Below are 15,132 nucleotides of genomic sequence, written 5' to 3'. Positions count from 1 at the left end.
TGAGACAGGAAGGGAGGAGAGGGAAGGAGTAAAGGAAAAGTTGGGTGAGAAACCAGGAGAAGAAGAGAGAGCCAGTCATCTCTGTTTTGATAATGTGCCTTGGTGCTCCGTTCAGCATCTGATTAATGGCGCCTGGGAGAGCTGGAAGGATGGATGCGGAAGGTGTAAAACACAGTGCTGGTGACGGGCTGAAGGGCCGCCGCTGATGTACTGGCGGGCCTGCGAGTGATAAACACTCAACAGGTGAATTGCGGTGTAAACGGTAATTAACAGTCATGATGGTGTTTTGTGGCAGGGATGACATAGCAACCATCGGTGCAGTTCTATAAGGATAATGGTGCCCTTTCAAAAACACTCTCTCTCTCTCTCTCCTGTTCGCTCTCTCTCTCTCTCTCTGTGTCTCTCCCCACCCTGAACCCCTCAAATATACACCTCCTCGGTTCTCGGACTCCTCAGTCAGATATAGCCTAATCTGTAGAACAACTAAAACAACAAGTTACCCAAGAGGACTGCCTTTTCACCGCTGCTTGCAGAAGTCAGCGAGCAGCTTCTTTTGCGGTTTGCAGAAACACACTGAGGGCAGCCACCCCGAGGAAAGGGAGAGTCAGGGAACAGGCAGTTGACGCAGGCGGCTTAGGCAGAGCAAAAGGCATACGCGGTCCCAAAAACCGCGCTTTCCTTTCGTCGCAAACGATCTCTTGTCTTTATGGGGCCATGTGTTTCAAACACATGGCCCCATAAAGATAAGAAAGATTTCACGGCAGAAGGAAGGCAAACAATCCTGTCCAAATGGGACGGCTCAAAAAGCCGAGCAAATACGTCATCACCAACTCTGTTCCAATGGCTGGCCACCATTTACCATAAACGGTGACGCCAGCCAATGGAAAAGAGGGGCGGGGCTTAAAGCCCTTTACCGAAAATCCCTCAAAACGTTAAATCTCGCCAGCGAGACTGCGCATGTGCGCAGCCTACGCTAGCCAAGACCTAAACATTGTAAGGAATAAAAGACACAGAGACCTGGATATAAGAAAAGCAAATATATTTAGGACTAGTAGGTGATATTGAGTAATATTCCTAAAAGACCTTTTTGATTCTGATCTATGCAGCATTAACAAAAAGCCTGTCACTGTAGTTTGTGTGAGCTATTTTTTTTTTTTTAAGTTGGCATTCAGTGAAAGTGAGTGTATGGAGGGAGATTCGCTGTCCCTCTCAGACCTCCATCCCTGTGTTTAAAGCTATTCACAGAGTCGCAGACTCCTGACTCATAAATATTGATGTGGCACGAGGTTTGTTTTGCAACTGCCCGCAAATGAATATTTTGTGCAGTAACGGATTAGTACACCAGTCCTAGTGCAATATGAGGGTGAGCTTCAAAAGACTGACTGGTTTGTGACCTCACCTTACTATATAAAGGCCTTGGTTCTCTTTCTCACCTCTTGATCCACAGCCTATTGTAATGTGTTTCAGGCACATTTGTGCCCTGGCATTTTTCATCAAAATTCAGAATTCATTCCCTTGGAGCTTGTTTAAGTATTTTGTGAAAATTTACTAGCACTGTGGATGGCATGAATATGCAGTGGAAATATTGGCTATGTCAGGATCCCCAGTGCTTATATACAACACGAGTTCAGTTTTGCTGTCTAAGCCAAAAGTAGGAAACTTGTGATTAAAAACTTCTCCAATCTTAATGGTAATGGACTTGGACACTGTGAAGTGCCAAATAAATCTAAATGATATTAAATAATCAATAGCGCCCTTTAGAGAATGGTACAGCATGATGAAAACAAAGGTTACCTACTGCATGTGTGACCAGTTTGCAAAGCAGCTTGAGTTGCCATAGGATTCAAGTAACAATGTTTTTTTTTATTTCAAGGCAAGAAATAATGACTGGAGGCTAAACAGAGAGTTCAGCACATCTCCAGATGACAGGAAAGAGATCATTCAGAATGGACCTGATCTGCAAGACTTCATATCTGGTGAACTATCTGACAAGAGTAGATGGAACGAGTATAAAGGAAATTTAAAACGCCAGAAAGGAGAAAGGTATTCATAAATTCAATGCTACACTGTGCTATATTGAAAACCTGTCAGCCAATCAAAGTCTGGGAAGAGGTCGGTTTTTTATTACTCTGTTGGGGAGAATGTCAAGGTAGGCACCCTATCTGCCAATTTCAGCCCCTTTAATCAGCAAACATCTTAGCCTGAGATAATCAGATTGGGACAACAAGTGCACAATGTAACTTTTTTTTCAATCTTCCTGTAAATGACCACCCTGGCAAGTCTTGCCCAAAATGAAAGCGACAGTGGCAGCTCATTCCTTGTATAGTGAAAAATAAGAAACTATGTATTGAATGAGATGACATTTTGTTACTATATGTGATGCAATTGTAACAGTGTTGTTGCTTGTGGTGGGCACCCTAAACTTTGAGTTCATACCTACTTGCTTCTAAGATGTGCTTTACGCTATATAAGATACAGGATGTGTAATTCAAATGTAGTCCAAAAGGATGTGTGCCTATAAACAAAGAAGATAGATGCAAGTAGCAAGATGTACTAGGCCAATGCAGGCGAGATGTGCCTATGCATGCTTGCCAAATGGACTGAAAGTGGCTGTGGGACAAAAACACTTGTAACCCATCAACAGGACACCAAACATGCACTCAATGACATCACCACAGCAATAGAATATCACCAACTCACTGACATCACCTTCCCCCAGTCTGCCCAATGCCCCCCATCGTATCTGGAGCAAAGTCTCAAGGGACACAGGGATCAGCTCTCTCAACACCACCCACCCCATCTCCAACAGCCTATACCAGAACGTCGGAAACTTCAACAATTGGATCACCAACTGCGCCAACAGTGTCGCTCCCATCAGCAACAACCCCCCCCCCCCTAGAAGGTCCACCAAGCAGTCGAGCTGGTACACTGAAGACCTCAGAACCTCTAAACAACTGGAAAAGAGATGGCGCACCATCAAGGACACAACTGCCTTCAAGACAGCACTCAACCTCTACCACAGACAGTTGAGGGAATAGAAGAAAATGAACTTAATAACAGCAAAAAACAAACTCTTCAACATCGTCAAATAATTCTCCAACCCCTCAGCTGCAACAAACAACATTACCCCCTCACTGAAACTCTGAGACAACTTTGCAAACTTCTTCCACAACAAGATCGGCAACATCTACAGAAACTTCAAATCCCAGCCCAGGGCCACTGAGTTCTTCAAGCACCACACTGGCCCCGCTACCACCACAGACACCCGACTAACCAAATTGAGCAAGCTCGCCTCATAGGACATCTCCACCATCATAAACCCAGTCCATTCAGGAGCCCTAGCCAGCCCATGCCCCCACCACATCTTCAACCTAAGCAAAGCCAGAATCAGCCACATACTCACCACCTTGTTCAACACCTCAATTGCCACAGTCACCTTCTCCAAGGACTGGAAACACGCAGAAGTTAATGCCTTATTGAAGAAACCATTGGCAGACCCCAGTGAACTCAACAACTACTGACCAATCTCACTGCTCCAGTTCCGAGCCAAAGTGTTAGAAAAAGCCATCAACCAACAACTCTCCTCACATCTGAAACAGAACCTCCTCCCAATCCACAGCACCGACACAGCCCTCAACGCGGTTTCCAATGACATCCAAGCCCTACTTTATCAAGGAGTGACTGCGGCTCGGATCCTCCTAGACCTCCCAGCAACCTTCGATACAGCCTCCCACCACACACTCATCACAAGACTGCACAGCATAGGCATCCAAGGAGGCACTCTCCGATAGAGCGCCTCCTTCCTCACCTGAAGAAAGCAAAAAGTCCTTAACCGCTCCAAACCCAAGGAAATCATCTGTTGAGTACCCAAGGATCCTCGCTCAGCCCCACCCTCTTCAACACTTATGACACCTCTGGCCAGCATCACCAAAACCCATGCACTCAACTTCATATCGTACGCCAGCGACACACAACCCATCCTCTCCCTCTCTGAAGACACCACCAAGACCAACTTCCACAACTGCATGACAGATGTCGCCAACCGGATGAAGGACAACTGACTGAAGCTCAACACAGACAAGACAGAGGGTACTGATTTTCTGAAACAAAAAATCCCCATGGGACGCATCCCAGTGGCACTCGGAGCTTGGACCTACTCCTACCCCCACTGGCCATGCTAAGAACCTTGGTCATCATTCTGGACAACAAGCTAACCATGACACTTAAAGTCAACTCTGTTTTCTCCTTCTGCTTCTTCATCCTCCACATGCTTTGTAAGATAGTCAAGTGGCTACCCCAAACCTCAAGACACACCATCATCGAGGCCCTCATCTCAAACCAACTGGATTACAGCAATGCTCTCTATGCAAGGATGGCAGCTCACCTCTGACTATTACAGACCATACAGAACACCACAGCCAGACTCGTCCTGGATCTCCCTAGATTACCCCACATCACCCCCTAGTGTGGGAACTCCACTGGCTCCCTGTATTAAAAAGAGGCCAGTTTAAGCTCCTGACCCATGTATACAAATCCCTACACAACTGCGAACCCGCCCATTTGAACCACAGCCTGAACTTCCATAAGCCCAAAATACACCTCTGCTCTGCAGCCCTTTCTCTAACCCTCCTCCACCCCCACATCTGATGTAGCAGATGCAGAGGTTGCTTCTTCTCCTACTTAGAATTGAAAACCGGTAGATGACAGCTTCCCTTTCATATACGGACACCTCCCCATCTCTTTCAGAGTTCCTAAAGTCCCTGAAGACCTGGCTACTCTGCTAATCAACTGGACCCTTCCAGCACCTGGATACTCTCAGCGGTGACAAGTAGAGCTCTACAAATCTACTGTATGATTGATTGATTGCTTGATAGTCTAAAAAGCATGGCTATCAGAGCCACATCCCCTCATAAAGAAGGACAAGGACCATATCATTAACATCTTCATCAACAATGCCATAGACTCAGAAGGGATCAAACACCAGTTTTGCAGAAAATCTGCTACCTCCAGTGCATACATGAAAATAGAAATAAAAACAAGTTGGAGTATGAGCAGCTGACCGTGCAGCTCAGAAACATGACGAGCCAACCACAGTTCTCTGTTTCATAGTGTGTGCTATGGGTCATACAATTTGAACAAAACCAAATTCATGGATCCATTCTGACCCTGCATACAGAAGTTGAAGCTGTTCATGATACAGCAACAGGATCAAAGGGTTCAAGTTTCATTCTTACTGCCTCCATGCGAAATTTAAATTGCTCTGGCATAATTTGCGTGATTTTGAGAATTTCGCTTTATGCTGGTTATGCGAAATTACGCCATTGTGCATAATTATGCACTATTGGCAGCAACAATTTACCATGAATGGTGCAAATCACTGTACTTTACCCCAGGTGCAAAGGATCAACAGAATACAAGCGGTTGTTGTTTTCTAATAAATAAAAAAATTGATGGGAGGCGGCATTTTGCAATAAATATAGTACAATATGACCGATATGCATGTCACTTAATTGCGCATACTTTTTCATAATTTGCCATCATTTTGCATAATTACGCACACATGAAATCACTGCACACTTTTCATTTGGCATAAATCGATGCTTAGCGGCCCTTGGTTTTCAAATAAACTTCACAGGCATGTCATGACGCCTTTTTCCAATTCAGCAGCTACTTTATACAGCAGTAGAATTTGCTGTCACCAAAGCCCCTATAGCTAAAAGTATCTATATTAATTTTTTTGCAGACTCCTCCCCTATGAGGAAGTAGATCAGGAATAGGCCCATAGTTGACACTAATACCGCATTTTATTTGCCCAGACGTTTTTTGGTGTCTTGAGACAAACAAAAGGTTAGTGTGATGCAGGCTTGAATGATGGCGCACCGAGCACCCACCATACATATTGCATGCTCTAGGTAAAAAAAAATCATTCCTTCGATCATTATTTGCTAGAAGAAAATGCATCAGTGGTGTGTATTAAATTATCACCATTAATCTTTTATGTTTTGCAATCCAGCCATAGTGAGGTGCATACATATAGCCATACATGCACATCCAAGACATGGAGTGGAACTGGACTTCTGGAAAGAGGAGTGTGGGGAAGATACCCCTGAACCCCACAACTTACCTGTCATAGACACCAGGGTCCACTCTTCTGTTGTGTCTAGCCTTCGGAGCACCTGTAATGCAAAAGAGAAACGAAGGGTGAGAGCGGGCGGGACCTACAAAAGACAGGACTACTCTGCCTCTGAACAGGGAGGCGGGACCTCGACGGCTGAGAACCAATCAGGTGACAGAGAAAGATGTGTTAAAAACACAGAGGCGACCGGAAGGAGAGAGAAGAGAGAGTGGGAATTCCAAATGGGAAGAAGTACCAACTGGGTCACAGGAAGACCAAGGCAAGGAAAACAGATGCCGGGAGGACGTTGCCCCCAACCTCGACGAGTCACCCAAGACATAAACGGAAGAGTGGTGGATGCCGCCAGGGGATGCTGTTGGGCCCGCCGCAACTCAGGAGAGTTTCAACGTAGCGGGTGAGTGACACAGGAGAAGGGAACGCGAAGTCCGGAGGGGTATGGATGGTTGGAAGCGAGAACTGATGTCGGATTGGAGTAATGGGGCCTGGCATGGGAAAGGCAGCCAATAGGTTCACAGCACAGAAACCAGACAGAAGGAAAACCCATCATCCGTTTCCTCACTAGACAGGAAGAGCCTGTCCATCCTAACTAAGAAACAACTCATACAGATCAATAATCATCCATTTTACTCTATGACACTTAATAAACCACAAAAATCCATAAACCTACTTAGCCTCCACGTCCTTATATCTGCCCATCCCTCCTACAAGGAGCTTGGGTGCTGGGGTATGGCTGGGTGGTAAGGAAAGTATTGAGAAGTTACTTGTAAAAGCAAGTTCAAGAAGAAGGCACAGACAAGGGAATTGGGAGCAGTAAAGAAGGACAGTAAGAATGAACAAGGGAAGGAAGGAATTAAAAGCCAAATTCTTTATAAGTACTGGAAAAAACCACCCCCATTATTCTTTATGGAGTAAAATACAGTAAACACTGATAATCGCTGTTTAATTATTTTTTTTAAGACATTGGAAAGCACTGAAGAAACGCCACAGAAATTTACTACAAATAGGTACTAGAAACAGGAAAGGATACATATCTATGAATCCCTCTCCATAAATGCACCAGACCTGTTTGTGGTGCTTAAGGAATGATGGGAAGGCTGGATGGGCCTCATGGGCGATAGCGATTGAAGGGATTCTAATGTGGCCCCTCGCGAGCTGGGCATTACCTCACAACTATGCCTCATACATTAGAATTACCAGCACAACATATACTTTACTTCCTAAGAGTCTATTGTGAGCGGGCACAATTCTATCACACCTCTGCTCCCAATGCAATGCTAGTGAATGATTTTTTCCAAATGGTCTGAAGTTATCTGGTCCTGATAAAGCACTGGTATGATTTGCTCTCTATCCTCGCTAAAATAGTAAGGTGATGATTGACTGTTATCTCCACATTGCACGCTTTCATATCTTGGAGGATGCAGCCGTCTATAGAAGGAAATGTGTCTTGGTTAGGATTAGAACTGTTATAAGAAGTGGAGAAGTGTGGCTCAATGATTAGAGCGGCAGACCCTGATGCAGAGGTCTAGCCCGGGACCAGGGTTCAATTCCCTGCCTCGGCGGGTCTTGGGCTCAAAAAATCTTGGTGCCTATTCCAATCATGGAGTCCCACTCTGCAACTCTGGGCAATAGCTTGCTTAATCTCCACAACGGCCCCCACAACGCTAAGGATGCCTGGCCTCCACCTTGGGGGTGCCCAGGAGTGGACGCCTCACAGGGAAAGCCAGGATGGGTTCCACAGCGGTATTCGTACAAGCGCCTTGAGACGCTTGCGGGTGAGTAGTGCGCTATACAAGTATCAATTTACATTTTACATATACATTTATAGCCCAAGAAGACTGTGGTCTATACTGGAAATCTCCTGACCTGCCTCCTACTGTCGAATGGTGTGGGTCAGTGGATTAGCATGCAAAAATTGAGGAATCCATCTACAAAGCCAGTGGATGCCCTCATAAACATCACAAGATTTGGGGGAAATGGTGGACCTATTATCATTTGATTGCTAGATGATGTGATATAACGTGCAATACTGCCTTTTTGGGTGTATTCAGGACATCATGATTGCACTGCATATTTGGCTATTTTGGTTCATGAAAACAATAAAAACTATTCAGAAAGAAATGAAAGAAATACACTCATGTAGTAGTTATATAAATGATTGGTCATAATAGCTACAAGAAATGTTGAGAAGGAGAAACCAATCCGACTTTTTCCCCAATTATTGTTGTCAAACGAACAACAAGGCAATGTGAAATGTGAGAGTACTGACTTTTACCACTTGAAAGGGCACTGGGTACTCGCTCTGTGATGCAAAGTTGACCGCCCAGGCCCACTTGATTTCCAGTTGGATGTGGCAAGCAGTCAAGGCTTAACTCAAAGAAGGTGCTGGTGTAGTGGGTGTACGGACAGTTGAACACAATTAATACAGTTGTAATAAAAATTTGATTGTCCTATTAGAGTTGTGAATTTCTGTAAAGACACAATTCTTTATTAATAGGAGTACTTAAATATACACACAGTAAAACAGCATGCCAAACAGTAAAAAACATTCAAATTGCAAAATGCAATAGTCTTACACCCTCAATGACTCTTCACACGTAGGAGGGCACCCAATACTATCCTGTCAACGTCAAAAATACCCTTGGAGCGTCCTATTAAAGGTAACAGCGTGCACCTGGATCTACTTGACCAGTGACAGGAGGGGCCAGATGATGAAGCATGCTGCCTTCATGGTCATTGAGGCCCTTACAGCCATTTGACATGAAGTCCCAATATACATTGATCATTGAATCAAGATATTTTAAAAAAAAAGTTTGAGTAGGTTTTTCATTTCCTATATAGATATGGTAAACACAGATCATCGACAAAGCAAAGTGGGGACAGGGGCATTGTGCCCACACATAGTTGGTGAAACCGGGTACAACGTGTTCTTGTTCATGGTGATTAACAGGTGTATTTTGGTGCATGACTGGGAGATCACATCCACAATCTGTGTGGCGAGTAAAGGAATAAAGAACTCCTAAAACAAAACCGGTAAAAGGTAACTGCAGCAGGCCTGGTCTCCATAGGTAGTGTACTTGAGGTAGGGCATTTCTCAATGTCTTTATTGGTGAGATCGTACTTGGCGGTTTGTTCTCCCTGCAATATGGTGGGAAAAAAGAGGGCTGGGAAGGTGTAGCTGCTCCATGAATCAGGGGGTGTCTGTGTGGAGTTTGGCTGTGGATGTATGTAGTTGCGTGGGAGTGTATGTGTCTAAGGTGGCCTAGTGTTGTCTTTTATGCAGTCCCAAAAGGAGAAAACCACCTCATCCCACTATGGTGCAGTGGGCCTCTAGCGGAGAGCCCTCTCCTGTTTGCGCTATAACACGAAAGATTATACTTCAGCCCAACCGAGCAGCTCGGCATGTCATTGCGCTATCCCAGCCAATGTGAACGACTTCCATTGCTTTGTGATCAACCTTTGGGTAATAAGGAAGGCCAACTCTAGGAATTTAGTTACTTCTCGCCTGGCCTTTGCGTGCCTATGGAGCCCCAGGAGGCAACCCTAGAGTTTAACTCATGGCAGTCGGTGGCAGTCAAGAGTGTGGTTCAGACTGTTCCCCAGAAAAAATAGAGCTTGGCCGGTCCCAAAATATATGTTTGATGTCTGCATGTGAAGTAGAGAATCGAGGGAAAGTAGAAATGGCTGATGTGTACATTCTACAGAGCCTCTCTGTGGTTAAGTAGGCACTATAGAGTATATTGTGTATGACTATTGAATCAAGATAAAGAGAATAAGTTTCAGGTATAGGATTTTTGGTGTTGGTGTGTTACTTTGTAGGAAATACCCAGCTAGCAGATTTGTGCAAGGCAGCCACCTGGTCAACACCACACACCTCTACCAAACACTAACCCAAAAGGAACAAATGATGTAGGGAATGCTGAACAATGCAAACATTCACATCCAGTCACAAAGATCTGGGTTTAATCCATCGTTCTTTTGCTCACCACGCCACCCTAGTTCGGACTCAGCCATATGCAAATCAATCTTACCCTGTTCCTTATGGGCACAGCCTCAAAGGGCATAGGGATAGTGTGTTTGTACGGAAGAAAGAAATATTATTTCATTTGAAAGCCCTCACCCACCAACCTAGTTGGTGGCATGCTTCATCATCGGGCTTCACCCGGTGACACCGAATGTGTCCTGGGTGTGCTTCAACGACTGTTTACAGCGGAGCTGGTTTCGTGGGAAATGAGTGTCCGGTGATCGCGTGTAAGTGTCAATTAAAAACTGTCCTCGGGTCCCAATTCCTATACTAGGTAATTTTATTAGCGTTCCTTTTGCACTGTTAAAAACAAGGCAATGGATGTGTTGTAGAGTTATCTATGGTCTCCCACATCCTGTATGGTTAACATGTTTCAGCCAGGCCTTGGTAATGAGCTGGCTTTCTTCAGGACCTATAAGTGTGTGAAGTGCTCGTGAAGTGATCTAAAAAGGCATGGTCAGGAATTGAGTGTAAGTGACCCGCTAGGTGTTTCACTTGCTAAGTTGCAATATGGGTAAGAGGGTGCTTCTCTCTCTGCTTTGTACCTGTAAAAAGAAAGGACATAAAACAATACAAACAAACACATAATGAATGGAAATTAGCATCCCAGAATGCACATGTATCTTATGTGCTTAAATACCGTCGTGTCCGTGAGCTGGGGGATGCTCGTTTAAAGCTATGGCACCCGCCCTTTGGAATTCTATCCCTCTTGCTGCTCGCGGCACGCAAGATCATTGGGCCTTCAGGAAAATGATCAAGACTTGGCTTTTCTCCAACCTATAGTTTAACTCAATTCCCTGTCTGCTCCTGTTAGTCTTAGCGCTGGGACGCCCCGTTGCTGGGGCAGCCATGCGCTCTATAAGAACAGTTAACATAACATCAAAAAAATGATGGATTTAGGCCCGGATCTCTCTACTGGGGTGAATGTTTGACAATGTTCAACATTCTTGCCATCAATTGTTCTTTTTTGAACCTATTAACCCGTTAGCAAGCCATGATCGGCAAGACTGTGTTAAGCACCTGGCTCCAGACATCTGAATCATCCACATGCTGGCTGCCACTTGTGGAGGGCACTGGTTTACAGTCTATGCTATTTATGAGTATCCACATCCACACATTCTAAGACAGAAAATGCAAAACTCAGACATCTGTGTTGTTTTCACATCTCGTTCTTCTGGTGACTATGCTTCATGCACCTTACTACTTTTAAACTCCATTTATACTCTCACTCGTTGTAAAAAAAAATCTAGCACCGAGTTTGCGCCCATGTGCAGTAGATACTTAAGAGGATGAGTCACACCACATCTGAAGATTCAAAATACTTTTTTGAACAAAACCAACCTGCTAAAATCTGAGCCCAGCACTAGATGGCAGCGGTATGCTAGACCTGTGAATCTGCTGCACTAAAACTTTGAACAGATGCTTACAGTTTTAAGTTGCATTTTACTTTTTATTTATTAGTTTTATAATAAAATGCTGTTTGATATGAAGAGCTGCCAAACGTCTGGAATATAATTGATCATTTATTAGCTTAATTGTTCTTTTACATGCAAGTTTGACTAAATCACTATGGGCTTGTTTTACTCATGATACATTTTATAACGAAATGATGCTCGGCCCACCTAAAACCTTTAAATAAATGTTTCTCTTTCTCAGGCTAAGGCTTCCACCGTGGCTAAAAACAGAAATCCCAATAGGGAAAAATTATAACAAGCTAAAGAACACATTGCGCAACCTGAATCTTCATACTGTAAGTAGAATTTCTTTAATTGTTTTAAAGAAAAGTTTGTATACATGGTAGTATCGCCTACTTTGTGAGTTGTAAGGGACTGTTTACTGTATAAGGATTGCCTGAATTCTGGAATAAGTCAGTATATCAAAGGACAGACATTATGCCTCTTCACCTTTCCACACAGAAGGAGCATTTTAAGATTTCAGTTACAGAATGTAGATGAGAACTGGTATTGTGATGTGGGTGATATGGCAGGCAGAGGAAAGAGATCAACACTCCTTGGAGAGGACAGACCCATTTTAAGTTGTCTTGCCATGGAGCCTACAACAAGTTTTTTACCCTTGCATAGAATGTCATTTGAACTACAGCCTGCAAATATCTTGTGCAAGTTGTCCATCTACAGTTGTGCCAGACAAATTACTAAGAAGGAACTGATTCCTATGATTGTGTGGTGTTTGACTGACTCTGTTCTTGAAGAGGAGCACTAAAGAGGTTTCAGTCAGCTGTGTTAGGCCCTTTAGAGCTTGTTGGACTGTGGGGATCCTTATTCTTTGTGATGTGTGCATTTGTCTGAGGGTCACAAGTACGGTTGCACTCAAATTGGATAGCCAAGTTACTCCCCTAAGAACAATTGACTTCCCAGGTGTACCAAAACTCAAATAAGGCAGCGTGTTTGGAACAGGCAGCTGTAAGCATCTGATACAGCCTGGTTCTCCTGCGCAAGCAGTACAGACTCCATCGCCGTAATCTCTAAGCCCCAGCTCCTTGTGAACACTAACAACCATGCCCAGGCACTGACCCCTAATAGTAACTTTGAATGTGTCCCATTCCACAGCACATGAGGAAGAAGTACTTTACCGCGTAGTGTGGTGGGAAATGCTGAGTGCTTGAGCCGTGAAGGCTGTAGCAGCCATGTTGGGATTGAAAGGTTGGTACAACCCCAATTTAGTCCAGGACATGGGGATTGTGATCTAAGAGCGTACGGCTTTATAACTCAGTGTGCCTGATTACTGAACACAACATTGTAGGGCACACAAAGAGGTTATGTGAAGGGAATAGTATCAATAACTGACCACTGATCCAGCCAATGGGCAAGATGCCTAGTGTTGTGCAAAGTGGGGGCCTGTGGTGGAGGATCATTGGGTGAAGAAATACCTGCCTATGGACACGTCTAGGACACAAATGAAATTACCCCTTATCAGCCAAGGGAGTCCAGACCATTGTGCAAGTTTACTGGATAATTTGTTAACGAAGGCAGGTTGTTCCTAATTGGGGGCATATATGCTAGCCAGCCTTCTGTAATGGGGTTGCCGTTGAGGTGCTTTTCATTTAGGACATATCGCCTCTTTGTCAACTATGGTAATATGGGATTGCAGTGGTGCGTCCGCTTTGATACAGACCAAGACTCCCTGTGCAAAGGATTACCTGTTCATGGAGAAGACCTAGCCTCTCCAGCGCCTTTGGAGGCGCATAACTTCTAATTGTGAAGTTCTAGTGAGGAAGAGGGTACTGTTAACAAAATTAAAAAAATAAAATATATATATATATATATATATATATATATATATATATATATATATATTACCTACTGGCGGTTGCCAGTAGGTAGTTATAGTTAGGACCTATTTTCCATAGGAAATTTGCAACATTCTATTTGGAATAACGTTGGTGCCGGTTGACGAGTCCTCGCGAAATTTTCCAAACTTTTGGCCAGCTTCGCTCCGCTCCTACCCTGAAAGTTTTGCGGTGATCCGTCAAGCGGGGGCCGAGAAAAAAGGGGGGTCCCAAAACGCGTTTTCCCCATGCAATTTCCCATAGGACCTGTTGTTGCAGCTACAGCCCGAACCGCTGAACGGAATGACACCAAATTTGGCAAAGAGGTAGTCCTCAGTTCGGACTCGTGCCTTTTGCATATATTGTGTGAATCTGTTCAGTAGTTCCTGAGAAAATGAGGGTAAAAAAGTTAGTGATATCTATGGCCGCGGAGGATCCGCGGACCGTACCCGCACCGTATGCGCACCCTCCCTGAACCGAGCGCGCACCTTCCCGATCGCGCGCTGAATGCTAATTGACTGTCGAGTGTCTTTCTACATTCGAAACCAGGAACTGTTGGCGGCCATTTTCTGCCTCAGTAGAAGCGAGGCTGAAGATGCAAGGGGAATAAGTGTGTAAAACATATAAAGGGGGCAGAGTGGAAATACTCTAACCCTCTAGAGGTGCTTAGGGGGTCCCAGAAGGACCCCCTGGGGCCCCCCTTTTAAAAAAAAAAAAAAAAAAAAACTGCGAAATGCGCGCATGGTGCGCGCATCCTATTGCGTTGGATGCACGGATCCTCTTGCGGTGGGTGCGCGGAACCACGGCAACGTTTTTTGAAAACGACAAGAAATCATTGGTTGTATGACAACTTTCTACACTGAAAGGTAGGGTGTATATTTCTGTTTTTTAAAGGTATGATTGTTATTGGTTAACAAAAACAGATTGTAAGGAACATAATATATGATAAGCTGATATGTTGAAAAGTCAAGTACACTTCCTGTCTTGTGTAGGAACATTGTGTGCTGAACTTGTGACCTGTGAGCTCAGTGCAGTGTTCCATGACCTGTTTCTATGGTAACAGGCAGAAGGCAGATTGGGGGAAGGGTTGAAATGTATTTCAGTTGGAAAGGGTTGAAATGTTTAACCAATAGAAACGTGTGTTTGCTTTTGAGTTTATGTGCGAAGGATTGTGATTTGATGTTTACATGTATATGTGTGGAAAATGAAAGGGAAACTTTTTCATTCTTTGCTTTTGCTGAGAGATGCACAGTGCAGAGATTCTGTAAAAGAAAATATGGTGAGTGATTGATATACTTCTTAATCTACAAAAGAACTTGAAAGATGAGTTATTTAATTGTGAGGGGATGTATGTAGACTATTTTGATTTTAATCAGACTAATGTATTTTTCCTGCTAAAGTGTAGGGAGTACTTTTTTTCTCTACAATGTGTGTGCATGTAGAAACCATTCTGTGATAAGCATTTGTGTTTTTCATGTGTTTCTAGACAGATAACTGTGCTGTTTTTATATTTTGGTAGAATTAGAAACCAGTCATTGTTTATGAATTTGTGAAATGAGTTATGTTATGTTTCTATACTAAAATGTAGTACTACTTCTAGATGAAGAAATGTGTTTTGGTATAGTGCAAGGGATAGTGTTGTTTGTCTAGAATCACACAGTGAGTCTGTGTGCATTTGGGAACCACTGT

The 15,132-nt window shown here is 43.9% G+C and overlaps 1 protein-coding gene across 1 annotated transcript in view; it reads left to right on the top strand.

Moving 5' to 3' along the window:
- The window catches only part of LIAS (lipoic acid synthetase), a 240,983-nt gene that overhangs the window by 40,243 nt on the left and 185,608 nt on the right, over nt 1-15,132 (top strand). The window contains exons 2-3 of the mRNA XM_085642245.1: nt 1,874-2,043; nt 11,814-11,907. Coding sequence (XP_085498371.1) covers nt 1,874-2,043; nt 11,814-11,907 — 264 coding nt within the window. The remainder of the gene's footprint in view (nt 1-1,873; nt 2,044-11,813; nt 11,908-15,132) is intronic.

Source organism: Triturus cristatus, chromosome 2_2 (genome assembly GCF_964204655.1).
Source record: "Triturus cristatus chromosome 2_2, aTriCri1.1, whole genome shotgun sequence".
NCBI classification, from domain to species: Eukaryota; Metazoa; Chordata; class Amphibia; order Caudata; family Salamandridae; genus Triturus; species Triturus cristatus.
The sequence above is the reverse complement of the archived record's forward strand: the minus strand, read 5'-3'. Positions and strand labels throughout refer to the sequence as shown.